This window comes from Salmo trutta, chromosome 25 (assembly GCF_901001165.1).
Source record: "Salmo trutta chromosome 25, fSalTru1.1, whole genome shotgun sequence".
NCBI classification, from domain to species: Eukaryota; Metazoa; Chordata; class Actinopteri; order Salmoniformes; family Salmonidae; genus Salmo; species Salmo trutta.
The window spans coordinates 10355459-10383181 of NC_042981.1; the positions used below are offsets into that span (position 1 = coordinate 10355459).

The 27723-nt window shown below is 42.8% G+C and overlaps 1 protein-coding gene and 1 long non-coding RNA gene across 6 annotated transcripts in view; one reads left to right on the forward strand and one right to left on the reverse strand.

Annotated features, from left to right (window-relative positions):
* Window positions 1-353: 353 nt before the first annotated feature.
* Window positions 354-27723, forward strand: part of LOC115161991 (syntaxin-binding protein 5) — a 48451-nt gene continuing 21081 nt past the window's right edge. For 3 of the 5 annotated variants that reach the window (XM_029712864.1, XM_029712865.1, XM_029712866.1), the window contains exons 1-14: window positions 355-1094; window positions 1842-1939; window positions 15670-15751; window positions 16746-16846; window positions 17321-17455; window positions 19138-19201; window positions 19348-19431; window positions 24387-24510; window positions 24723-24801; window positions 24902-25056; window positions 25248-25320; window positions 25541-25688; window positions 25781-25848; window positions 27547-27587. In XM_029712864.1, coding sequence (XP_029568724.1) covers window positions 954-1094; window positions 1842-1939; window positions 15670-15751; window positions 16746-16846; window positions 17321-17455; window positions 19138-19201; window positions 19348-19431; window positions 24387-24510; window positions 24723-24801; window positions 24902-25056; window positions 25248-25320; window positions 25541-25688; window positions 25781-25848; window positions 27547-27587 — 1393 coding nt within the window. In that variant the 5' untranslated portion in view covers window positions 355-953. Of the gene's footprint in view, window positions 1095-1841; window positions 1940-15669; window positions 15752-16745; window positions 16847-17320; window positions 17456-19137; window positions 19202-19347; window positions 19432-24386; window positions 24511-24722; window positions 24802-24901; window positions 25057-25247; window positions 25321-25540; window positions 25689-25780; window positions 25849-27546; window positions 27588-27723 lie in introns of all 5 variants that reach the window. The other 2 variants (XM_029712861.1, XM_029712862.1) reach the window with 1 other exon arrangement.
* On the reverse strand, window positions 3080-3550 carry LOC115161992 (uncharacterized). The gene is made up of 3 exons (XR_003869466.1): window positions 3343-3550; window positions 3267-3307; window positions 3080-3231 (listed from the first exon to the last, which is right to left on the reverse strand). It is a non-coding gene; the product is annotated as an uncharacterized LOC115161992 (long non-coding RNA).

Consider the following 27723-nt stretch of genomic DNA (forward strand, 5'->3'; position numbering starts at 1 on the left):
ATATTTTTAATGATGAGCCACAGAGTTTCTACACCCAGAGTTGCAAGATCGCAAAACTTCCGGGAACGCGACACAGACTTGAGAGAAATTAAACATTCTTCCGTAGTTGTTTTCTCGAAACCTAAAGGCACAACCTAAATTCGAAACAATGTCGTAAGTAGTTGAACATGTTATTACTCCAACCTCCTAAAGGTGACCAACCAATTTTCGTCAAAAACAACTTTATATCGAAGGTGTGCCTTTGATTTGACGGCCAGCACATGCGCAGTTCGGCGCCAGACGACCGTTAGACCCGATGACGTGTTTGTGCGCATGAGCCTACTTATCCAAATGTCGCCATGACATCGCCTACAAGTGTGATCATGGATTTCAGTTGTAGCCTATCTTCATACTGTACTGTCTTTGAATGAGCTCTTGGTTTGCGACTATGTCGAGTAAGCTCGATGGATAACACAATTGACGAATGTTGAAGGTTACTCTCTTATTCAGTGATTCATAATTTGTTTTCCAACATAGGTTTCCAAAAATACAGATTTATTTAGATTTTTACTTTACTGGCTCCAATGTGTAGCCTACATCCGTGTTGCTGCCTCTACCGCGCAGACTCGTCACTGCGGTTCACTGCGTTTCCGTGTTAGCTTGGCTGGCTAGCTGATAGTGGCTGTCGTCAGGAGAGCTTACGATCGACTCAGACTCGATATTGTATCGATGGATAAAGCAAATATTTTCTACAATGCATTAATGTTCATAAACGGTGTACTTGTGAATGATGCCATGGAAAGTGCGGTGACTACACCGTCCGTAACATGCGATATTATCAAAACAAGATATTAGCCAAGTGTGCGTCTTTAGAGCAGTTTACGTTATCTAGGTAACTGTTACCGCTATATAACATTTATGGTGGCTTCGTTGATCCATTTTTTGTGTTTTGTCCTCGTCTGTATTGGTGGAAAATGAAGAAGTTCAATATCAGAAAAGTGCTGGACGGCTTGACTGCTTCTTCTTCCTCTGGCACTGCATCTCCACAACCAGGAACTTATCAAAACGATGTGATCCAAGAGACGCTACAATCGGAGCATTTCCAGCTCTGCAAGGTGGGCTACGGTCAACTAAGCCGGCGACGATTGTTTTGCTGGGAATCATTGAAGATAGCAGTGCGTCGTTTCTAAAACGTCGACGTCAGTTTTCTGTGTGGCAATAGGAGTTTGTATTTTTGTTATTTGTGTCTATGCTGATATTGCATTGGTGTGGATCTTGTAGCTAGGGGGGTAGCCATCTAACTACTAGTGTTGCTAGTTGTCAAACCAGCAGAGGAATGTATTGCTAATCAACTGACTGCCTCCCACGGTCCCCGTTTCTGATATTGCCATTTGCCATAGCTTCATCCCACCGCTGCCTAACTAGTTAGCTAAATGACGCCAGGCCAGTGACTATTAGTGTCCACAACAGCCAGCCATAAATCTGCATAATCCAGTTTCTCTGGATTATAAATAGATAGTTATGTCATCCAGACATTGGCTAGCTAGCTAACAAACTACAGCAGCTGTCCAGTGATCTGACAGTGAGAGAACCTAGCTTGATGTCAAGATAGCTACCTTACTAGAAGTCTTTGGCTTTTTTGGTTCTGAGAAAAAGCGACACACACAGCTAGATATGGATTTAAACTGAGCATAAATCGTTGGTATTTAGGCAAAGATTAATGCCTCTCAATGTTGGACAGTTTCCTGGTTATATAAAACATGAGATGACATAACCGTACTTAACTATGTCTGTAAAAGAGTGCATCTGGATATAATCTGGCAGCTAGCTAATGCAGATTGTGTTCTTCCTCTCTCCTCCAGACTGTGCGCCATGGCTTCCCCTACCAGCCCTCCTCCATGGCCTTTGACCCTGTGCAAAAAATTCTGGCCATCGGGACTCAGAGCGGAGCTGTGAGGCTGTATCCTTTTTTCTTTTAATAGGAAGGAAACTAAACTACCAATATTGACAGTCCCGGTGCAGTGCAGTGACCGAAACAATACAGATGATTGATTTAGGACCAATTTCCCAGACAACAGCGTAAGTCTTGGTTTAGTCCTTGACTAAAAAGCATGCTCAATGGAGATTCTGTGTTGGTAGAGTTGATATGACCTTATATAGGCTTCTATGTAAGATCATCATGTACAGTTAATGGAGGAAATTGTGGTTATAGAGGTTCACACACTATTACTATCTGTATGTCTGAGCAGCAGAGTCCGGTTGTGTCCCAAATGGCACCCTATTCCCTATATAGTGCATTACTTTTGACCAGAGCCGTGGTGAATAGGTTTATATTATCAAATACAAATATATTGCTCAGTTGTATAGCTATATATTAGCAGGTTGTATAGCTCGTTTGGTAGGGCATGGCGCTTACAACACAAGGTTTGTGGGTTCAGTTCCCGGGGTCATTATACTAAAAATGCAGGCATGACTCTGTCGCTTTGGATAAAAGCTTCTACTAAATTGCATAATATTCTATTATCAAACATTAAGACCACCTGCTCTTTCCATGACATAGCTTTCACCTGGATTCACCTAGTCAGTCTATGATCCCTTATTGATGTCACTTGTTATAACCTCTTCAATCAGTGCAGATGAAGGGGAGGAGACAGGTGAAAGAAGGATTTTTAAGCCTTGAGACATGGATTGTGTATGTGTGCCATTCAGAGGGTGAATGGGGCAAGACAAAAGATTTAAGTGCCTTTGAATGGGGTATGGTAGTAGGTGTCAGGCACCGGTATGATTGTGTCAAGAACTGCAACGCTGCTGAGTTTTTCATGCTCAACAGTTTCCTGTGTGTATCAATAATGGTCCACCACCCAAAGGACATCCAGCCAATTTGACACAACTGGGGGAAGCATTGGAGTGAATATTGGCCAGGATCCCTGTGGAAACGCTTTCAACACCTTGTAGAGTCCATGCCCTGACAAATTGAGGCTGTTCTGAGGGCAAAAGGGGGTGCAACTCAACATTAGGAAGGTTTTCCTAATGTTTTGTAAACACAGTGTGTATATAAGCTACATTTGAATCCTGGTAAGTTGACCAGCGCTGACCTTGTGTTTAGCCAAGCTTTAAGCTGCTAGTTAGCATAGCTTGAGGGGATAGCTATCAGCAGCTGGTTAGCATAGCTTGGGGGTTACCTATCTGCAGCTGGTTAGCATAGCTTGGGGGTTACCTATCTGCAGCTGGTTAGCATAGCTTGGGGGTTACCTATCTGCAGCTGGTTAACATAGCTTGGGGGTTACCTATCTGCAGCTGGTTAGTATGGTCTAACCTTGGGGGTTACCTATCTGCAGCTGGTTAGCATAGCTTGGGGGTTACCTATCTGCAGCTGGTTAGCATAGCTTGGGGGTTACCTATCTGCAGCTGGTTAGCATAGCTTGGGGGTTACCTATCTGCAGCTGGTTAGCATAGCTTGGGGGTTACCTATCTGCAGCTGGTTAGTATGGTCTAACCTTGGGGGTTACCTATCTGCAGCTGGTTAGCATAGCTTGGGGGTTACCTATCTGTAGCTGGTTAGCATAGCTTGGGGGTTACCTATCTGTAGCTGGTTAGCATAGCTTGGGGGTTACCTATCTGTAGCTGGTTAGCATAGCTTGGGGGTTACCTATCTGCAGCTGGTTAGCATAGCTTGGGGGTTACCTATCTGCAGCTGGTTAGCATAGCTTGGGGGTTACCTATCTGCAGCTGGTTAGCATAGCTTGGGGGTTACCTATCTGTAGCTGGTTAGCATAGCTTGGGGTATAGCTATCTGCAGCTGGTTAGCAGCCTATCTAATGTTAGGTAGCTGATATTTCTCTGTCAAATCACAGTTATGCCAAGGTAGCAAGAACCAGTGTCTGGTATGTGTTTAATGAGACACTTGTTCGACAACACCTTGCTACTTGTTTGCGGTATCAAATAATATAGCTTGCTAGCTAGTGTAACCAACTCACCGTCACCAACAGCACCAGGCACAGTCTCATGTTTGACAGCCCGCAGAATTTGTAGGTAGTGTTGGATGTAATCAATATCCTGGCCATCTGATTGTTGAACAACTTTATGGAAGGCCATTTTCACGAGAGTAGCTATTTAATTTCCCGAGCCATATGTGCATTGCACATCAAGCTACTGCCAAAGACACCGTGTTGTCTGGGGATCGTTTTGCATTGCACGGTGTGCCGGGCGGAGTGGGTTTGCACATTTTTTACCGTTCCATTGGTCCTCCTAAGGAGAGGTCTCCGCCTGCCTGGAGCACCGAGACATGCAAAGCGAACTCGCCCAGTCATTTCCCAGAAAACACAGCGCCACCACGTGTTGATAGGCAAAAGGGGGCATGACTTGTTGAGGTAATTGTAATCCAGCCCTAAAGGGCAGTTGACCTTTAAGCTCGGCTTGGGTAAACTTATGACTTTGAAGTTCATGCAAACACATGGCACCAGTTTATATCGTTCCCAGAACAGAGAGTATTTTTTTTGCATCATGTCATTCTCTGTAATCTAGAAAATGTGTATTTCATTGTTCCTTCTTGGTCTGGTGATTATTGTAAAATATGTGTCCCCAATGACTTACCTGCTTAAATAATAATAATATGATGATGATGATGATAATAATAATATTAGTTATCTATAAGGATGGGTGATCAACCATATATCAGTGATCTATAAGGATGGGTGATCTATCATATATCAGTGATCTATAGGGATGGGTGATCTATCATATATCAGTTATCTATAGGGATGGGTGATCTATCATATATCAGTGATCTATAGGGATGGGTGATCTATCTATTAGTTATCTATAAGGATGGGTGATCTATCATATATCAGTGATCTATAAGGATGGGTGATCTATCATATATCAGTGATCTATAGGGATGGGTGATCTATCATATATCAGTGATCTATAGGGATGGGTGATCTATCATATATCAGTGATCTATAGGGATGGGTGATCGACCATATATCAGTGATCTATAGGGATGGGTGATCTATCTATTAGTTATCTATAAGGATGGGTGATAGACCATATATCAGTGATCTATAGGGGTGGGGGATCGACCATATATCAGTGATCTATAGGGATGGGTGATCTATCTATTAGTTATCTATAAGGATGGGTCATCTATAGGGATGGGGTGATATACAGTGCATTCGGAAAGTATTCAGGCCCCTTAACTTTTTCAACATTGTTACGTTACAGCCTTATTCTAAAATTGATTAAATTGTTTTTTCCCCCCCCATCAATCTAAACACAAACCCCATAATGACAAAGCAAAAACTAGTTTTTAGAAATGCTTGCAAATGTATTACAAAAATAAACTGATATCACATTTACATAAATATTCAGACCCTTTACTCAGTACTTTGTTGAAGCACCTTTGGCAGCGATTACAGCCTTGTCTTCTTGGGTATGACAGTCCAAGCTTGGTACACCTATATTTGGGGAGTTTCTCCCATTCTTCTCTGCAGATCATCTCAAGCTCTGTCAGGTTGGATGGGGAGTGTCGCTGCACAGCTATTTTCAGGTCTCTCCAGAGATGTTAGATCGGGTTCAAGTCCGGGCTCTGGCTGGGCAACTCGGGGATGTTCAGAGACTTGTCCCGAAGCCAACCCTTCGTGGTCTTTGCTGTGTGCTTAGGGTCGTTGTCCTGCTGGAAGCTGAACCTTCGCCCCAGTCTGAGGTCCTGAGTGCTATGGAGCAGGTTTTCATCAAGGATCTTTCTGTACTTTGCTCCTTTCATCTTTCCCTTGATTCTGATGAGTCTCCCAGTCCCTGCCGCTGAAAAACATCTCCACAGCATGATGCTGCCACCACCATGCTTCACCATAGGGTTGGTGCCAGGTTTCCTATAGATGTGACACTTGGCATTCAGGCCAAAGAGTTCAATCTTGGTTTCATCAGACCAGGGAATCTTGTTTCTCATGGCCAGAGTCCTTTAGGTGGCAAACTCCAAGCTGGCTTTCATGTGCCTTTTACTGAGGAGTGTCGTCCGTCTGGCCACTACAATAAAGGCCTGATTGGTGGAGTGCTACAAGGATGCTTGTCCTTCTGAAAGTTTCTCCCATCGCCACAGAGGAACTCTGGAGTTCTGTCAGAGTGACCATTGGGTTCTTGGTCACCTCCCTGACCTTCTCCCCTGATTGCTCAGTTTGTCCGGGGGGCTAGCTTTAGGAAGAGTCTTGGTGGTTCCAAACTACTTCCATTTAAGAATGATTGAGGCCACTGTGTTCTTAGGGACTTTCAATACTGCAGAAATGTTTTTGGTACCCTTCCCCAGATCTGATCCCCACATCTCAAGGTTGATCAATGGAAACAGGATGCACCTGACCTCAATTTATAGTCTCATATCAAAGGGGTCTGCATACTTATGTAAATAAGATATTGCTGTTTTTTTTAAAAATAAATTTGTATAAAAGAAAATCTGTTTTTGCTCTATTATGGGGTAATGTGTGTAGATAGATATAGTGCATTCAGAAAGCATTTTTCAATCTATACTGATGGATTCTGCATTCTGACCCCTAAACCTGGAATAATGTTAATTATCAGGTATCCTATTGAAATATTGAGTGCTATAGTCTAGGGTCTACACCAGAAGTTATCTGTAGGAGGAATGTTTATGGTGGAGGCAATTCAGTTTGGAATGTACTGAGTGAAGGAAAGATGATCACATGTTGGCAGGCACTGATAAGGCTGGAGAGATGTGGTTTAGAGAGGAAGCTGTATGACCCAATGGGTGAATAAACTTGGTTTAAGCTTTACTAATCGTATCCTAGTCCTTTAACGACATTATTGTTTGGTTATTAGCCAACTCCTAAAGAAGTTGACCTGCCGAAGATCCTTGCAGGATCTAAACATTGTTTGTTTATTAATAAAGGTACGTGGTGGAGCTTATGAGTGTGTGGGCTCTATTTCTTTTATACTTCCTAAAGAACACCCACACAGACACTAATAATGGGGCGGCAGGTAGCCTAGTGGTTAGAGCTTTGTGCCAGTAAACAAAAGGTTGCCAAATCGGTTGTTCTTCCGCTGAACAAGGCACTATTCCCCGGTAGGCCGTCATTGTAAATAAGAATTTGTTCTTAACTGACTTGCAAGTTAAATAAAATAATAATGTGCAGCTGTTTTTTCACCCGCCCGCAATTGAACCCACCCGCAACTGCCTGACTGTATGTGACAAAGTAAAAATCTAAGGCCTGCACCAGACCCTAACCTGCAAATGAAGAAAATGTGCTGCACAAGTGGCAGAACGACACCCTGGTTTTTCTCCCCAATTTCGTGGTATCCAATTGGTAGTTAGTCTTGTCTTATCGCTGCAACTCCCGTACGGACTCGGAAGAGGCGAAGGTCGAGAGCCGTGCGTCCTCCTAAACACAACCCAACTAAGCCGCACTGCTTCTTGACACAATGCCCACTTAACCCGGAAGCCAGCTGCACCAATGTGTCGGAGTAAACACCGTACACCTGGCGACCGTGTCAGCGTGCACTGCGCCCGGCCCGCCACAGGAGTCGCTAGAGCGCAATGGGACAAGGACATCCTTACCGGCCAAACCCTCCCCTAACCTGGACGACGCTGGGCCAATTGTGTGCCGTCCCATGGGTCTGTCGCGGCCGGCTGCGACAGAGCCTTGACTCGAACCCAGAATCTCTAGTGGCACAGCTAGCACTGCGATGCAGTGCCTTAGACCGCTGTGCCACTCGGCCTTTTTAGATAGGCCTATGATTCTTCTATAATTTCAGACATTTTGGTAGGCTATTTGTAGTCAACTTGTCTATAATTTGATACATGCAGCTTCTCTTCTGTCATTACTTGTTGCCCTAGAAGACTAAATAAACCCTAGCACACCAGAATGTCATGAATGAATGCTTCAATCTAGTTGACGTCGGTAAAAAAAGAACGATTTTCTGTGCAAAATGTCCAGATTACATCAGTTTGACTGGTTTTAAGGACATTTTAAAGCTGTTTAAACGACCCATGTTTCTGAGAAGATTTCTGTTCGGCTTGGATGCATATTTTATGTGGTTGAGATACTATCAGCTTTTATTAAGCTGATAAAGATGGCACCTTTACAGATGGTCCCTACCCACGCATTCATTCTCTCAAGATGCTGAAATAAATAAATAATATTTCTCCACTCCTGTTCCCAAGTCAAAATGTACATTTGGTGTATTATTTTACGGCAAGAACTGCTTAATTAATATTAAATTATGTGAGAGGTTATAGACATACAGTCAGTTTCCAGATTTCAGTTAGCCTACTATTCCATTTTACCCATCTAAACGGTAGGCCTAGCCTACAGTTCCCTTGATGTGCCATGTCCCCGTATTGTGACTGTTGAATTTGTATAGCGCATCACAATCCTCACAGATAACAAAGCCGGCACTGCTATCATCCTCTTACCACTTTACCAAATCTTTCCCAAACATTAGACTACTGTTCTGGCCCTCCCTTCTGTTTGTTTTCAACTCTCCGTTTCGCAACTTTCTCTTATTGAATGAAACTCTGACATTGTCCTTTTTGTCTCAGTGGATTGACTTGAACCTTTTCTGCCCAAGTTCCCAAAAGCATTTGGCGAATATTTGGCAAGCATATAGTTAGGCCCTAAAGCTTAGGCTTATGCTACGCACTAATGACAGATGTATTGTGTGTGTGTGCCATTCAGAGGGTGAATAGGCAAGACAAAATATTTAAGTGCCTTTGAACGGGGTATAGTAGTAGGTGCCAGGCCGCTGGCACACCGGTTTGTGTCAAGGTTTTTCCACACTCAAGTTACCCGTGTCTATCGAGAATGGTCCACCACCCAAATTACATCCAGCCAACTTGACACAACTGAGGGAAGCATTGGAGTCAACATGGGCCAGCATCCCTGTTAGACTCCTTGTAGAGTCCATGTCCCGACAAATTGAGGCTGTTCTGAGAGCAAAATAGGGGGTGCATCTCATTATTAGGAAGGCGTTCCTAATGTTTGGTGTACTCTGTGTATATGAATTGCACAAGAATAATGTATTGTTTTTTTCTTCATTTCATGACTCTAAACCCTTGCCACGCAGATAAACCGTGGGGACTGCGGGTTATGAGTCAACCCGTGCATCACTAACACACACACACACACACACACACACACACCATGTCCTAATAGTGGCCGGCTGGCTGGCCGGCCGGCCGACCTAATGGGATTACTGCCATTGAAGGCAATTGGTCCATTTTTCATGAGAGCGGCAGTATCGATCCCCCTCAATGGCCCCATAGTTGTGAAATGCCGCCACAGCTCACCAGATGTAAACTTGTCTACAAACTATAAATGCCTACTTTTACACGATCTGTCTCTGCAACTACAGTGTTTTTATCTCTATTTCATGGATTTTTCCACTAATCTAATCCATGTATTCCTATGGCTCTTGGCCATTATAGGAAACCTTTAGTAGTGGTTGACTAATACAGTAGTTTGGAGGAAGCTCATTTAACCTATTGTCTAACAAAATCTATTTTGTTTGTAGTACATTCTTTAAAAATCATTCCAATCACTGGTTTCACTCTGTTAATTGCTGTTTCTTATCTTTAAATCCCCGATCCTCTCCAGTACGCAGTGCTAATAAGTACTTGGTGTTCAGGCCTATAACTGAGGTGATGGATTGAGTGAATATTCATTAGATATTCTTGCACAAATATCAAAAGGCAGAAGAGCGAGTAATCTGTTTGTTGTGTTTATATTGTAAGCGGTCTGTTTCATATTGAAACACATTATTGTTTGTCAACAGAACACACATTTTAGACATGTTCATATGATTGGGACAGAGGGTTTTAGTTAATGTAAGCCTCTGAAATGCAAATTCAGTCATGTGGTGTACCGCAGGGTAGCCGGCTAGGGCCATTGTTTTCTGTTTTTACAAATTACCTTACACAGGCTTTATTCAATTTCAGTGGGTCTATGTACGCTGACGACTACAGTATACACGTCGGCTGCAACAGTAAAATAAATAAGACACTTAACACTCCAGACAGTTTTAGATTGGGTAACTAGCAATAGGCTGGTGCTAAATATCTCCAACAACTAAAAGCATTATTTTTGGGACTAATCACTCGCTCAACACTATACCTTGTTTAGATTTATTATTGAATAATGTGGTTTTTGAGCAAGATTGAGGAGACTGAACTGCTGGGTGTAACCCTAGATAGCAAGCTTTCATGGTCAGAACATATAGACTCAATGGTTGCTAAAATGGGAAGAGGTCTGGCCACGATAGGGCGTTGCTATGCCTTCTTGACATCTGTCGAGCAGACAGACCTACAGGCCCTAGTTTTGTCACACCTGGACTAATGCCCAGCTGTGTGGTCATGTCTGGCAAAGAAGGACATAGGTAAATCGCAGTTGGTCCAGAACCAAGCAGCATGTAGATGTACACAGAGGGAAAGTAACATGCACGTCAGTCTCCTGGCTCAAAGTTGAGGAGAGATTGACTGCATCGTTATTGGTCTTTGTGCGAGGTGTTGTTGTGTTGAAGGTACCAAACTGTCCAAGCAGTTGGCACACAGTTCGGACACTCATCGGTACAACACAAGAAATGCAACCAGAGGTCTCTTCACAGTCCTCAGAACAGAGGCTGGGAACGGCACACTATTAAATAGAGCCATGACTACATGGAACTCTCTGCCACCCCAGGTAACTCAAGCTAGCAATAAAACCAGTTTAAAAGAACACCTTTCTGACAAAGGGGACTGTGAAGAGACACAGCCATATATATATATATATATATATATGCAGTGCAAATTACAAGAGATCTATATATATATATCTCTTGTAATTTGCACTGCATTATGTATTAGACCTAGATATTGTAGGCTATGTGTGATGTTTTACATGTAGTATTTCAGTCCTTGACTAATAATGTTTTGTAGTATGCAATATGTCATGTTTCATGTGGACCCCAAGAAGAGTAGCTGATGCTTTTGCAGCATCTAATGGGGATCCTAATAAATACCAGATGATGACTGTCATCATGTTGTCATCTGATATGAACCCTCTTGCTGTTATGGAATGTTGCAAGGCCAACTGCTGTGGTTTACCGATGAGGAAGTGTCTATCAGTCAGCATCCTTCTCTCTCTCTCTGTAGTGCTGTTTCAATGAGCAGACCTGGGTTCAAGTACTGTTTGAAATCTTTCAAAAACTTTTAGTGTTTGCTCTAGCCTGTCTGGAGTGCCAGATGTGTGGGGTTTACAGTTTTGGGACTATTCTATTTGTCCAATTAAGCCAGGTGAACTCGATCATTGCAGATTTGAAATTGTATCAAATAGTATTTGAACCCAGGTCTGTCTACTAAGAATAGTTAAGTGCCGCTGATGCTATCATGGGGACCAGGGTGCTACGTGTGACTCAGCATCCTGTGCCATGACATTCTACAAGAATGTGTTTTGGGTTTCATGAGAAGTGGAGCACATTAGTTCAAAGTTGATTGCGTGGTGATGAATAGTAAATATTCTTGTCAGCAGCACAAGCAGCAGCTATGTTAGCTGGAGTCTTAATAAACAGGGTGTACACTACATGATTTTGGCCACAATTTAGCTGTCCCAGACAAGTTTTTGATATCGGAGACACAATTCTCACGTCGTTGACGACTCGGGACGTTTAATGTGAGTGTGTCAAAGACACAATCTGAGGGCTACCGATCTCGTCTTTTAGCAGGCCCTCTGAGGGCTACCGATCTCGTCTTTTAGCAGGCCCTCTGAGGGCTACCGATCTCGTCTTTTAGCAGGCCCTCTGAGGGCTACCGATCTCGTCTTTTAGCAGGCCCTCTGAGGGCTACCGATCTCGTCTTTTAGCAGGCCCAATCGTCCCGATATTCTAGGCACTCAATCGACAATGCTCTTGTAGTGTGAGATGCACAACGACAAGTTTTGAGAAGGGTGATCAGCAATAGCCAATGAGAGCTTTTTTTTTTTTTTGGCCAATGACAGCTCGCCAGAGAAGAAGCCAGTGCGATACCGTTGTTTTGAATCACCCAGAATGTGTTGACTCGAGCAGGAGCGATGAAATACTAGTATGCGTTTGTACTTGGCTTTAACCGAAGGCAACATGTCATCGTTACAGCTATGAAGTTCACAAGCAATGTTATTAGATTCAAATGGCTGGCTAGGTATTTCAACTCTGTATGGCAAGCGTGAATGTCTGACTGAACGTTTATGAGGCTGTTTTGAGCCACAGCTCGTAGCCACGTAACAATCTAATCACATCATGGTAATGAGAATCCTCACGACCAAGTGAAGAATCTTGTAGTGTGTGTGACCACAGTCGGTGCCACATCGTTAAGTGTGCGCACACACAAAACACGACAGGAAAGATGGTTGTTCTAATGTGAGAGGCTCAATGATGTTAGGATTTTGAAAGTTGTGTAGTGTCGATCCAGCTTTAGTGTTTAGCCTACTAGGGCCTAGACAATCAACATGAAGTGCTTTTGGACTTGGAAGAATTAACACCACTCACTTGATGACAATTATTGTGTGTAGAGAATAGAGATGACATCCCTTTATAACTGCATAAAATAGCAATGAGAAATTTCCACACTAAGTAAAAATACGTTAAAGTACTACTTAAGTAGTTTGTTTAGGTATCTGTACTTTACTATTCATTTTTTTATTACTTTTACTTCACTACATTCCTAAATAAAATTATGTACTTTTACTCCATGCATTGTCCCTGACACCCGAAAGTAATTTTCAATGCTTAGCAGCACAGGAACGTGGTCCAATTCACTCAGTTATCAAGAAAACATCCCTGGTCATCTCTACTGCCTCTGATCTGGACTACTCATTAAACACATGCTTTGTTTGTAAATTATGTCTGCGTGTGGTAGTGTGCCCCTGACTATCCGTAAATAAATAAAACAATAGAAGAAAATTGTGTCGTCTGATCTTATTCTTATAAGCAATTTGAAATGATTTAAGGCCTAATTTTTATAATTTAATTTTTTACCCTGTTTTCTCCCCAATTTCGTGGTATCCAATTGGTAGTTAGTCTTGTCTCATCGTTGCAACTTCCGTACGGACTCGGGAGAGGCGAAGGTCGAGAGCCGTGTGTCCTCCGAAACACAACCCAACCAAGCCGCACTGCTTCTTGACACAATGCCCACTTAACCCGGAAGCCAGCCACACCAATGTGTCGGAGTAAAGACCGTACACCTGGCTACCGTGTCAGCGTCCACTGCGCCGGGCCGCCAAACCCTCCCCTAACCCGGACGATGCTGGGCCTATTGTGCCCTGTCCCATGGGTCTCCCGGTCGCGGCCGGCTGTGAAAGAGCCTGGACTCGAACCCGGAATCTCTAGTGGCACAGCCTTAGACCAGTGTGCCACTCGGGAAGGCCTTACTTTTGATACTTAAGTATATTTTTGTAATTACATTTACTTTTGATACTTAAGTATATTTAAAACCCAATATTTTTTTTACTTTTAGTATTTTTCTGGGTGATTCACTTTTACTTGAGTCATTTTCTATGAAGGTATCTTTAACATTTTTTACTCAAGTATGACAATTGGGTACTTTTTCCACCACTGGTCATCAGGGCGGCAGATAGTTTACTGGTTAGAGCGTTGGGTTAGAGCTCTAATCCCGAGCCGATTAGGTGAAATCTGTCACAATCTTCTCTTGAGCAAGGCACTTAACCCTAATAGACCCCACTGTCCGAGGGTGTCTCAGGGGGAGTGGGATATGCAAAAAAAAATAATTCCATTTCACACCACACACTTGAACAGGGACTTGTGTGAAACAGGACAAATATAAGCACACCCAATTTGATGAAGTGACGTTATGGCCCTCTGATTAAAAGATATTGTGATGCCCACACACAGCTGAGCCAACCTGGTTAGTGGAAGTCTGTTGGGCTGTAATGTAACCCCACCCTAGTTTGTTCAAGGCATTCAGAGGTTGTTTGATAACAGCTTTGTTAATCCTGTTCAGACATACACATCTTATTTCGGTGTGCCTTTTCAGATCCAAGCTAACTGGATACTGTAGCACTAGCATGCTTAGAAGGCCTCATCTCTGAGCGTGTCTGCCATCTGCTGCTTTCCATTTGCTTATCATGTTCACTGCCAGGTACAGTAAGGCTGAGGCTGGCAGTCAGGGTGCTTTTGTGTTCCTACTGGTCTGCCTGTTGGGCCAGCTGTCATCTTTTTGACTGGCTCTCTGTCTATGATTTTAATGTTTCTTTTTAGGTTGCCTTACTCTTTGTCCAACATCTCTTTGGGTGCAGTGAAACTCCATCTTGAAATAAGGTTGAGTTGTATACATATTCAGAATGGACTAATTCGGACTGTAAAATAATTTGTCTCATTAGCTTTGATAACAAGTTAACAACCCTATAGACTAATAGAGGATCAAAAACAGTTGACGGAAGAGTAGTCAAGGTGTTGTCCTTGTTCTTCTGTGTTCGTTGTATAGACATGTTATCCTCTGGTGACTCCAGAGTATTTAGGTTTACTTCCTGAAACAACTGTTTACCCAGGTAATGTTACATCCAATCATTTCCTCATTCCGCTGTCCACCTGTCACACGGCACCTGCTCCTCCTTTCATTGGAACGGTATCATTATTCTGTTCTGTGAAATCAGCTGTCTCTCCATCTTTCTTTCTAGTGAAAAGGGGGCCATTTTGGATTAAGCCAGAGAAAGAGCGGTGACTCCACAGTAGCTCTCTGCTGCCTGCCTGCAAAAAGAGACATTGGTAGAGCAGCACCCACCACCTTATTAAATGATCCCATCTACAGAATGTCAAGAAGACGGAGGCATTCCTGCCTGGCTTCCTGCCTGGCTTCCTGCCTGGCTTCCTGCCTGGCTTCCATGCTGACTGGTGCATGGTTATGAATAAATAACAGTCATTGTCCACTGGTTTTTATTTATAACTCCCCAACTCAAACGTGGTGCCAATTGTGGTGAAGGTCGACTGGACCGTAACTGTGGTTAAAGCCGACTGGACCGCAACTCTGGTGATGGCCGACTGGACCGCAACTCTGGTGATGGCCGACTGGACCGCAACTCTGGTGATGGCCGACTGGACCGCAACTCTGGTGATGGCCGACTGGACCGCAACTCTGGTGATGGCCGACTGGACCGCAACTCTGGTGATGGCCGACTGGACCGTATGAATAGTTTTAGTTGTTGTGTGGAGCAGAGTCAGTCAGTGTTTTGAAAGCTGAGGGCGGGAGACAAGTGAATGCCTTGTTTTGAATGCCTTTCGAAATTCTGTAGATGGGATCATTTGATAATGTGGTGGGTGTGGCTCTACCAATGTCTCTCTTAAAGCTCTTTACTCTTGGGCTCAGGGAAAAGAGATCATACACACTCATTGCTGAAGTTGAATGCAACATGGACAGTAAGCATAGGAGGATCCCTGCCCCATGTGCCAAGTCAGATACAGTCCTACCATGCCTCACGTCAATCACTGTATATCTGTATTGATCTCATGGTTTACTTAAGCCTCTGCCAGAAAGGATTGTATTTGGAATATTTACATTATTGCTGGCCTGGTGCAATGCTGTAAGTGTCTTGCTGGTGACAAATCCAATGCCCCCTTGTGTGATTGATACAGTTTAGCCTATTCAAATCAAAATCTGCTGATGATAAATGTACATACTGTCCATCTCTGTAGCATGGTCTCTTCCTTGACTGAACTGTTTAGTTTTGGCCGTGCAGGTGTGGAGTGTTACTGTCAGCATGACAGTGGTGCAGCTGTAATCCAGCTTCAGTTTCTGGTCAACGAGGTGAGTCCCACTGGTGAAGTTGATAGAGGGCACATCTTTGCATTTTTGTTCACCCTATATCCAACTCTATGGTCCCCCTCCCCAGCAGCACTTCCCTGTGCTCTGTCGCAACAGTCTTTACTTGATTCCTTGTGTCCTCTCTTTGTTCTCGCCTCCTTCTCAAAACGCATTCGAGAAGACCGTCAGAGGGGAGGATTCTTCAGCGTTTTGAGAAGGAATCGAGGAGAAAGCCAGACATTATGGAGTCGAGGAAATACTATTGAGAAAGTCCCGGATTGTATCATTGCCTTGTCTTTTCAACCTTAGTTGTCCATCCCTCAGCCAGGTTCCTCATCCTATAGGTCGGTCTTATCGTCTCACTAGCATGCACTACAGTCAGAGATTATGTCAACCACTAGCATGCACTACAGTCAGAGATTATGTCAACCACTAGCATGCACTACAGTCAGACATTATGTCAACCACTAGCATGCACTACAGTCAGACATTATGTCAACCACTAGCATGCACTACAGTCAGACATTATGTCAACCACTAGCATGCACTACAGTCAGAGATTATGTCAACCACTAGCATGCACTACAGTCAGACATTATGTCAACCACTAGCATGCACTACAGTCAGACATTATGTCAACCACTAGCATGCACTACAGTCAGACATTATGTCAACCACTAGCATGCACTACAGTCAGAGATTATGTCAACCACTAGCATGCACTACAGTCAGACATTATGTCAACCACTAGCATGCACTACAGTCAGACATTATGTCAACCATCTGTTTGAAATGTGCTTTTACTGAACACATTGTTTAAACACTAATGTAGGCTTTGTGGAAGCAAGACTCTCTGTATTTGGTTCTTTATTTTATGGACCTGATTATCTCTTAATCCGCCCTATCTCTGACCTGTCCTGTTAGCATGTTTACTGCTGTTTCTTATAGTATTACATGTGTCGAGGTCTTATAACCCTATTATAACCCCTGTCAACAGGGGGCACTGGTGAGTGCCTTAGCTGATGACAGCGTTCACCTGTGGAACCTGAGGCAGAAGCAGCCAGCTATCCTGCACACTCTCAAATTCAATCGGGAGAGGTACGTAGGGATAATGTAAACAGTGGTGTTGTGTTGAGGTTCATTGTGGTGTTGAGCTTCATTGTAGTGTTGAGCTTCGCTTCATTGTGGTGTTGAGCTTCATTGTGGTGTTGAGCTTCATTGTGGTGTTGAGCTTCATTGTGGTGTTGAGATTGTGCCTCGTGCTTATTTTTATTCTTGTTTTATTTGTAATGTAAATGTTTTCCTTTTTGTGAGAAAATGTTTGTACTCTGGGCACCATTGGGGAATGAGACCCTGTCTCAATAGGGCTACTTGAGAGAAGAAAAGTTAATAAAACAAATAAATAAATAATCATCATATCTGCATCCAAAATGGCACCCTATTCCCCATGTAGTGCACCACTTTTGACTAGAGCCTTATGGTCCCTGGTCAAAAGTAATGCACTATATTCACAATAGGGTGTCATTTGAGAGGCACCTCTTGATTGATTCATCTCCCTTTTTGACCCTACAGGATCACGTTTTGTCACCTGCCCTTCCAGAGTAAATGGCTGTACATCGGCACAGAGAAAGGAAACATCCACATCGTCAACGTTGAGTCCTTCACATTGTCAGGCTACGTCATTATGTGGAACAAAGCCATCGAACTGTGAGTCTGCCTGTCTGCCTTATATCGGCTTGGGCTTCTACAATATGTGTACATCCCAAATAATACCCCATTACTGTACCTATGGGCTCTGGTAAAAAGTAGTGCACTATACAAAGAATATTTGGGATGCGTCCTATGTCCCATGTGGCTCAGTTGGTAGAGCATGGCGCTTGCGACGCCAGGGTTGTGGGTTCGATTACTGTGGGGGACAAGTTAGAAAAAGTATGAAAAATGAATGCACTCATTACTGTAAGTGTCTCTGGATAAGAGTTTCTGTTAAATGACTCACTACTGTAAGTCTCTCTGGATAAGAGAGTCTGCTAAATGACTCACTACTGTAAGTCTCTCTGGATAAGAGAGTCTGCTAAATGACTCACTACTGTAAGTCTCTGGATAAGAGTGTCTGCTAAATGATTCCCTACTGTAAGTCTCTCTGGATAAGAGAGTCTGCTAAATGACTCACTACTGTAAGTCTCTCTGGATAAGAGAGTCTGCTAAATGACTCACTACTGTAAGTCTCTCTGGATAAGAGAGTCTGCTAAATGACTCACTACTGTAAGTCTCTCTGGATAAGAGAGTCTGCTAAATGACTCACTACTATAAGTCTCTGGATAAGAGTGTCTGCTAAATGACTCACTACTGTAAGTCTCTCTGGATAAGAGTTTCTGCTAAATGACTCACTACTGTAAGTCTCTGGATAAGAGTGTCTGCTAAATGACTCACTACTGTAAGTGTCTCTGGATAAGAGTGTCTGCTAAATGATTCACTACTGTAAGTCTCTGGATAAGAGTGTCTGCTAAATGACTCACTACTGTAAGTCTCTGGATAAGAGAGTCTGCTAAATGATTCACTACTGTAAGTCTCTCTGGATAAGAGTTTCTGCTAAATGATTCCCTACTGTAAGTCTCTGGGTAAGAGAGTCTGCTAAATGATTCACTACTGTAAGTCTCTCTGGATAAGAGTTTCTGCTAAATGACTCCCTACTGTAAGTCTCTCTGGATAAGAGCGTCTGTTAAATGACTCACTAAAGGTAAGTCTCTCTGGATAAGAGCGTCTGTTAAATGACTCACTACTGTAAGTCTCTCTGGATAAGAGAGTCTGCTAAATGACTCACTACTGTAAGTCTCTCTGGATAAGAGAGTCTGCTAAATGACTCACTACTGTAAGTCTCTCTGGATAAGAGCGTCTGCTAAATGACTCACTACTGTAAGTCTCTCTGGATAAGAGCGTCTGTTAAATGACTCACTACTGTAAGTCTCTTTATAAGAGCATCTGCTAAATGACTCACTACTGTAAGTCTCTTTATAAGAGCATCTGCTAAATGACTCACTACTGTAAGTCTCTGGATAAGAGCATCTGTTAAATGACTCACTACTGTAAGTCTCTTTATAAGAGCATCTGCTAAATGACTCACTACTGTAAGTCTCTCTTGATAAGAGCATCTGCTAAATGACTCACTACTGTAAGTCTCTCTTGATAAGAGCATCTGCTAAATGACTAACATGTCCAATGTCTTAGTTATTCTGCTGTGTTATGCCCTTGACAGCTTGGGAAGTTGGTATGGAAATCAGGAAGAAGTAGTTAAGGACATAAGAATGTTGCATTGTTTGATTCACACAGACGGTAGAAGCCAAGAATGTTAAGAGTGAGGCTGTTCCCTCCATCTCCCTGTTCCCCCTCAGGTCCTCCAAGTCACACCCTGGGCCTGTGGTCCACATCAGTGATAACCCCATGGATGAGGGAAAGGTAGGAACTTTCCAAAGAACCATCAATCAATCAATCAATCATTCATTCATTCCAGAGCTTCAGAACATTGCTGATTATTTACAACATGCATCTAAAAATCCAATTCTCTAAAAGGAAAATAATCATGTTGCTTGTTATTGTGGCAGATTTTGATTGGATTTGAATGTGGGACCGTGGTGTTGTGGGATCTGAAATGCAAAAAAGCTGACTACCGCTACAATCATGATGAGGTAAGGCATCTTTCTGTGGCTGTCGGCTCCTGTGGGGATTGACTGGGGAGAGGGGGACTTGCATTTACAAATGAAATACACAGTGAATTATTATGTTCATGATTTGACATACTCCTCTATCGATCTTCACTGCAAAACATTGCAATTCAGCGTATACATTGGAAAAGTATCAATGCATTTGTAAGCAATGGATATTATTGTTTTTCAGACTGATTATGTAACACTCTGTTGGAAAAATAATGTGTTAAGAGATCTCCTTGTCTGAAAGTCTTGAGATCCACATCACAACTTGCTGTTATTATTTCCCTCTTTAAGTGAGTTTCCTGATCCACTATGAAGCAGCCACTCAGTACACACTGTTTCTTCTTCTCTCTGTGTATCTTTATCCTCCAGGCTATCCACTCAGTACACACTGTTTCTTCTTCTCTCTGTGTATCTTTATCCTCCAGGCTATCCACTCAGTACACACTGTTTCTTCTTCTCTCTGTGTATCTTTATCCTCCAGGCTATCCACTCAGTACACACTGTTTCTTCTTCTCTCTGTGTATCTTTATCCTCCAGGCTATCCACTCAGTACACACTGTTTCTTCTTCTTTCTGTGTATCTTTATCCTCCAGGCTATCCACTCAGTACACACTGTGTTTCTTCTTCTCTCTGTGTATCTTTATCCTCCAGGCTATCCACTCAGTACACACTGTGTTTCTTCTTCTTTCTGTGTATCTTTATCCTCCAGGCTATCCACTCAGTACACACTGTGTTTCTTCTTCTCTCTGTGTATCTTTATCCTCCAGGCTATCCACTCAGTACACACTGTGTTTCTTCTTCTCTCTGTGTATCTTTATCCTCCAGGCTATCCACTCAGTACACACTGTGTTTCTTCTTCTCTCTGTGTATCTTTATCCTCCAGGCTATCCACTCAGTACACACTGTTTCTTCTTCTCTCTGTGTATCCGCTAAAGGACTACAGGTTGACACGGGAGTGAAAGTTCATACCGGTCTTGTCCTGTCAGCATTTTTCCCGTACTGTCCTGATCCCGCAACAGTTCTATAACCCCGGAACTTTCCTGTCCCGATAAAAATCACTCCCCTCCTGTGCTGATTTTTATGTGCAGAAATAACTACCTCCGTTAGCTGCTCGTCTGTCTGTCCCCCGCTCTGCATGTGAGTAACCATAGCAACTGCTCCGTTTGGCTGCTGCTCACTAATCACCAGACAGTAGCCTGCCCCGAACACACAGCTGATAACAACTACATTACCAGATTTTGGCAATGAAGGCAGGCCTCTTCTACTTACTCAGTCAGATGAACTCATGATATGGACATGTGTAATTGTATACAGTACCAGTCAAAAGTTTGGACACACCTACTCATTCAAGGGTTTTTCTTATTTATTTTTTTACTATTTTCTACATTCTAGAATAATAGAAGACAACAAAACTATGAAATAACACATATGGAATCATGTAGTAACCAAAACCGTGTTAAACAAATCAAAATATATTTGAGATTCTTTGAAGTAGCCACCCTTCGCCTTGATGACAGCTTTGCACATGCTTGGTATTCTCTCAACCAGCTTCACCTGGAATGGTTTTCCAACAGTTTTGAAGGAGTTCCCACATATGCTGAGCACTTGTTGGCTGCTTTTTCTTCACTCTGCGGTCCTTCACTTTTCCTTCACTCTGCGGTTGGGTGATTGTGGAGGCCAGGTCATCTGATGCAGCACTCCATCACTCTCCTTGGTCAAATAGCCCCTACACAGCCTGGAGTTGGGTCATTGTCTTGTTGAAAAACAAATGATAGTCCCACTAAGCACAAACCAGATGGGATGGCGGATCGCTGCAGAATGCTGTGGTAGCCATGCTGGTTAAGTGTGCAGTGTCACCAGCAAAGCACCATCACACTTCCTCCATGCTTCATGGTGGGAACCACACATGCGGAGATCATCCGTTTACCTACTCTGCGTCTCACAAAGACACAGCGGTTGGAACCAATAATCTCAAACTTGGACTTACCAGACTAAAGGACAGATTTCCACCAGTCTAATGTCCATTGCTCATGTTTCTTGGCCCAAGCAAGTCTCTTCTTATTGGTGTTCTTTAGTAGTGGTTTCTTTGCAGTAATTCAACCATGAAGGCCTGTTCACGCAGTCTCCTCTGAACAGTTGATATTGAGATGTGTCTGTTACTTGAACTCTGTGAAGCATTTATTTGGGCTGCAATTTCTGAGACTGTTAACTCTAATGAACTCATCCTCTACAGCAAAGGTGACTCTGGGTCTTCTATTCCTGTTGTGGTCCTCATGAGGGCCAGTTTCATCATAGCGTTTGATGGTTTTTGAGACTGCACTTGAAGAAACTTTCAAAGTTCTTAGAATTTTCCGTATTGACTTACCTTCATGTCTTATAGTAATGATGGACTGTCATTTCTCTTGAGCTGTTCTTGCCATAATATGGACTTGGTCTTTTACCAAATAGGGCTATCTTCTGTGTACCACCCCTACCTTGTCACAACACAACTGATTGGCTCAAATGCATTAACCTCTATGGGACCGGCGGGACGAATTCGTCCCACCTACGTAACAGCCAGTGCAATCCTGTGGCGCGATTTTTAAAACGTTTGAAATGCTATTACTTCAATTTCTCAAACATATGACTATTTTACAGCTATTTAAAGACAAGACTCTCGTTAATCTAACCACACTGTCCGATTTCAAAAAGGCTTTACAACGAAAGCAAAACATTAGATTATGTCAGCAGAGTACCCAGCCAGAAATAATCAGACACCCATTTTTCAAGCTAGCATATAATGTCACAAAAACATAAACCACAGCTAAATGCAGCACTAACCTTTTATGATCTTCATCAGATGACACACCTAGGACATTATGTTATACAATACATGCATGTCTGTTCAATCAAGTTCATATTTATATCAAAAACCAGCTTTTTACATTAGCATGTGACGTTCAGAAAAAGCATACCCCCGCAAACTTCCGGGGAATTTACTAACAATTTGCTAAATTACTCACGATAAACGTTCACAAAAAGCATAACAATTATTTTAAGAATTATAGATACATTACTCCTCTATGCACTCGATATGTCCGATTTTAAAATAGCTTTTCGGATGAAGCACATTTTGCAATATTCTGCAATATTCTAAGTACATAGCCCAGCCATCACGGGCTAGCTATTTAGACACCCAACCAGATTAGCCTTCACCAAAATCACATTTCCTATAAGAAAAATGGTCTTACCTTTCCTGTTCTTCGTCAGAATGCACTCCCAGGACTTCTACTTCAATAACAAATGTAGGTTTGGTCCCAAATAATCCATCGTTATATCCAAACAGCAGCGTTTTGTTCGTGCATTCTAGACACTATCAGAATGCTAAATCACGGTCGTGCGCATGGCGCAGAACGTGACAAAAAATGTCTAAATATTCCATTACCGTACTTCGAAGCATGTCAACCGCTGTTTAAAATCAATTTTTATGCAATTTATCTCGTAGAAAAGCGATAATATTCCGACCGGGAATCTGCAATTAGCTAAACAGCCGAATGAAAATACTCCACGGGGGCGAATCGCGCACGCGCCTAATTCTATGGTCCCCTGATTCTATGGTCCCACTTGGAAAAGGAGATAATGTGTTTCAGCCTGAGGCTGCCTCGTCATCGTTCAGGTTTTTCCCGGGTTCTGAGAGCCTATTGGAGCCCTAGGAATTGTCACGTTACAGCTAAGATCCTGACTCTTCAATAAACAGAAGCAAGAACAACAACACCTTGTCAGACAGGGTACTTCCTGCATGAAACCTTCTCAGGTTTTTGCCTGCCATAGGAGTTCTGTTATACTCACAGACACCATTCAAACAGTTTTAGAAACTTTAGGGTGTTTTCTATCCAAACCTGAACAATAATATGCATATTCTAGCTTCTGAGTTGGTGTAGGAGGCAGTTAAAAATGGGCACATATTTTTTCCAAAATGTTCAATGCTGCCCCCTAGCCCGTAGAGGTTAAGAAGGAAAGAAATCCCACAAATTAACCTTTAACAAGGCACACCTGTTAATTGAAATGCATTCCAAGTGACTATCTCATGAAGCTGGTTGAGAGAATGCCAAGAGTGTGCAAAGTTGTCATCGAGGCAAAGGGTGGCTACTTTGAAGAATCTAAATTCTAAAATATATTTTGATTTAACACTTTTTTTTGGTTACTACATGATTCCATATGTGTTACTACTATTATTCTACAATGTATAAAATAGTAAAAATAAAGAAAAACCTCTGAGTTGGTGTGTTCAGACGTTTGACTGGTACTGTCTCCGAGTGCATTTTGAAGGAACAACTAGGCTTGACCGGTAACGTTGTTGGTAGTAGAACAGCTAGCTATGCCGCTTCAGGGCGCTTGTCCCGCTCTCCGCTCTCCGGTTGGTATTTGATTAAACCGCTGCCGCGTACTTGGTTCCTTCATGCCAAAGACAACTCTTAATACATTTTGTTAAAACATTGCTCTTTCTTTTTAATGGCGTTAATGTTATTGATGGGTCCTTGGCTGTAACAAGACGTTGCAATTCCTGTCATGAAGGAATCATCATTCACTGACGTACGTTGGCATCTGTAAAGTAGTGACTGGCTACAACTGGAGCGAGGAGCGAGAGCGAGCCAACGGAAGGGGAGAAATGACCATATGTTTTTAAAATAGATTTTAATGAACTATAATAGGCCTACACAGTGTATTTTGTTTTTATGAAATGCTCCACACATGACATATTTCCAACCCCCCCATACCCCCCCCCCCCCCCCCCCCCCCAAAAATACTCCGTTCATAATTATTTGTGTACTGCTGCCCATTCCTGTGGACGTTCGATCCTGTCCCGTTCTGTTCTGCACTTGACTCTAGAACTTCACTCCCATTCCTGCCAGAAGACCCGTGTCAACCCTTAGTATCCTCCCCTCCTCCAGGCCATCCACTCAGTAGCCTGGCACCACGAGGGAAAACAGTTCACCTGCAGCCACTCCGATGGAACTCTGACCACGTGGAACGTACGCGTTCCCGCCAAGCCTACAATCACCGTCACACCACACGGTAGGTTCTGATGCACACACAGATAACAATGGTCTCAGGAAGACAAAGATGGATGGAAACAGCACAACATATGAAAGCATGCCCAAATTAGTCAGATAATAGACTATGGGTACAATATGTTAATGTATGGTTTTAATTGCATGTGTTTAGTACAGTTGTATTTATCAGTGTACAGAAAATGTATTTTTTTTCTCTGCAAAATTCCCTCCCAGGTAAGCAGCCCAAGGATGGAAAGAAGCCAGAACCATGCAAACCTATCCTCAAAGTGGAGTACAAAACAACTAGAGCTGGGTGAGTGACTGTTTGTCCTACTAAACAATCATCCATAAAGGCTTGACCATGTGATCTGTCTAGGTCATTTATTGAATGAATGTCTTTATTTCAAATCCAGGGATGCCTTCGTGGTCATGTCTGGAGGCCTGTCCTATGACACGGGGTGCAGGAGGTCCTGTCTGACGGTGATGCATGGGAAGAGTACTGCCGTCCTGGAGATGGACTATCCCATCGTCGACTTCCTCACGCTCTGCGAAACACCATATCCTAATGGTAAGTTACAGTATTATAGCACTGTTACGGAAACACCATATCCTAATTGGAAATTCAGTTTGAAATACAATTGGATAATGATACATTTTGGCAGCTTATGCTTCCATATCTAACACTGTCATAAGGATTTTTTTAATCAAGACATTTGAATGTTGTTTTTTTTTACAACCTTTTTTGCTGCTTCCTCACAGATTTCCAGGAGCCTTATGCTGTAGTTGTCCTCTTGGAAAAGGATTTAGTTGTCATCGACCTTGAACAAATTGGGTGAGTCTTGTAGTTACAATATGCTACATTATGCTTACTAATGCTGGCACAATACATGGAACGATGTCCTGCTGTTAGCTAACTTCAGTAGTAGGTTAGAGGGGTTGGAATAAAAGCAGAAGACAAGTTTCCATTGGACATCCGTGTACGTTAGACAATAAAGTCATCTTCTGAATCTCAGTGTCTTACAACCACAGCTTTTCTCCCTTTTGATTGACAGGTACCCAATATTTGAGAACCCGTACCCTCTGTCGATCCACGAGTCTCCAGTGACGTGTGTGGAGTACTTTGCTGACTGCCCTCCTGAACTCATACCTGCACTTTACTCTGTGGGCTCCCGGCAAAAGAGACAGGGTTACAGTAAGAAGGTAATGTGTCCCACTTAAAAAAACTGTTCTAGAGTAAGTAGTTCTATATTTTGGTTATTGTTGTGTAGTAAAGGCCTTTTTTGTATTTCCAGGAATGGCCTATAAGTGGTGGTAACTGGGGCCAAGGCACACTGAGCTACCCTGAGATCATCGTCACTGGGTGAGTACCTACCGAACACCTGAAGGCTGAAACACAACCATAGAAATCGTTTAGTGCACTTCTATATGTAAGTATTTCGAAGTGTGCACAACACTTACCTAACATAAACTATTACGATTATGTACAGTGCCTTCGGAAAGTATTCAGACCCCTTGACTTTTTCCACATTTTTCTATGTTACAGCCTTATTCAAAAATGGATTAAATAAAAAAGAAATCCTCAGCAATCTACACACAATACCCCATAATGACAAAGCGAAAACAGGTTTTTAGAGATTTTAGCAAATATATTAAAAATAAAGAACAGATGCCTTATTTCCATAAGTATTCAGACCCTTTGCCATGAGACTCGAAATTAGGCTCAGGTGCATCCTGTTTCCATTGATCATCCTTGAGATGTTTCTACAAGTTGATTGGAGTCCACCTGTGGTACATTCAATTGATTAGATATGATTTGGAAAGGCACACACCTGTCTATATAAGGTCCTACAGTTGACAGTGCATGTCAGAGCAAAAACCAAGCCATGAGGTCGAAGGAATTGTCCGTAGAGCTTCGAGACAGGATTGTGAGGTACAAAAACATTTCTGCAGCATTGAAGGTCCCTAAGAACACAGTGGCCTCCATCATTCTTAAATAGAAGACGTTTGGAACCACCAATTCTCTTCCTAGAACTGACCACCCTGGCAAACTGAGTAGGGGAGAAGAACTGGGGAGAAGAACCTTGGTCAGGGAGGTGACCAAGAACCCGTTGGTCATTCTGACAGAGCTCTAGAGTTCCTCTATCCAGGACAACCATCTCTGCAGCACGCCACCAATTAGGCCTTTATTGTAAAGTGGCCAGATGGAAGCCAATTCTCTGCAAAAGGCACATGACAGCCTGCTTGGAGTTTGCCAAAAGGCACCTAAACACTCTCAGACCATGAGAAACAAGATTCTCTGATGAAACCAAGGTTCAGTTCTTTGGCCTAAATGCCAAGCGTCACATCTGGAGGAAACCTGGCACCATCCTTACGGTGAAGCGGCAGGGACTGGGAGACTGGTCAGGATCGAGCCAAAGATGAACGGAGCAAAGTACAGAGAGATCCTTGATGAAAACCTGCTCCAGAGCACCCAGGACCTCAGACTGGGATGAAGGTTCACCTTCTAACAGGACAACAACCCTAAGCACACAGCCAAGACAACGCAGAAGTAGCTAAATGTCCTTGAGTTGCCCAGCCAGAGCCCAGACTTGAACCCGATCGAACATCTCTGGAGAGACCTGAAAATAATTGTGCAGTGACACTCCCCATCTAACCTGACAGAGCTTGAGAGGATCTTCAGAGAAGAATGGGAGAAACTCCCCAAATATAGGTGTGCCAAGCTTGTAGCATCACACCCAAGAAGAATCTAGGGTGTAATCGCTGCCAAAGGTGCTTCAACAAAGTACTGAGTAAAGGGTCTGAATACTTATGTAAATGTGATATTTCAGTTTATTTGTAATAAATTAGCAACATTTTCTATAAACCTATTTTTGCTTTGTCATTATGGGGTTTTGTGTGTCGATTGATGGGGGGGGGGGGAGATTTAATCAATTTAAGAAAGGCTGTAACGTAACAATGTGGAAAAAAGTCAAGTGGTCTGAAAACTTTCCGAAGGCACTGTATTTACGATATGTTAACCAACAAAGCTGATCCCATTTTTCTTCTTTGCAATGAACAGACATGCTGACGGATCAATCAAGTTTTGGGATGCTTCTGCAAGTGAGTATGCTGTTTAATTTGATTCCTTCGATATATAATTGGATGAAATAAGAATACCACAATGGTTCGTCCCTTTTGTGAAGAAATGTAATTAATTTGTATACAGTATGTAGAGCCAATCATACCTGTAGATCAA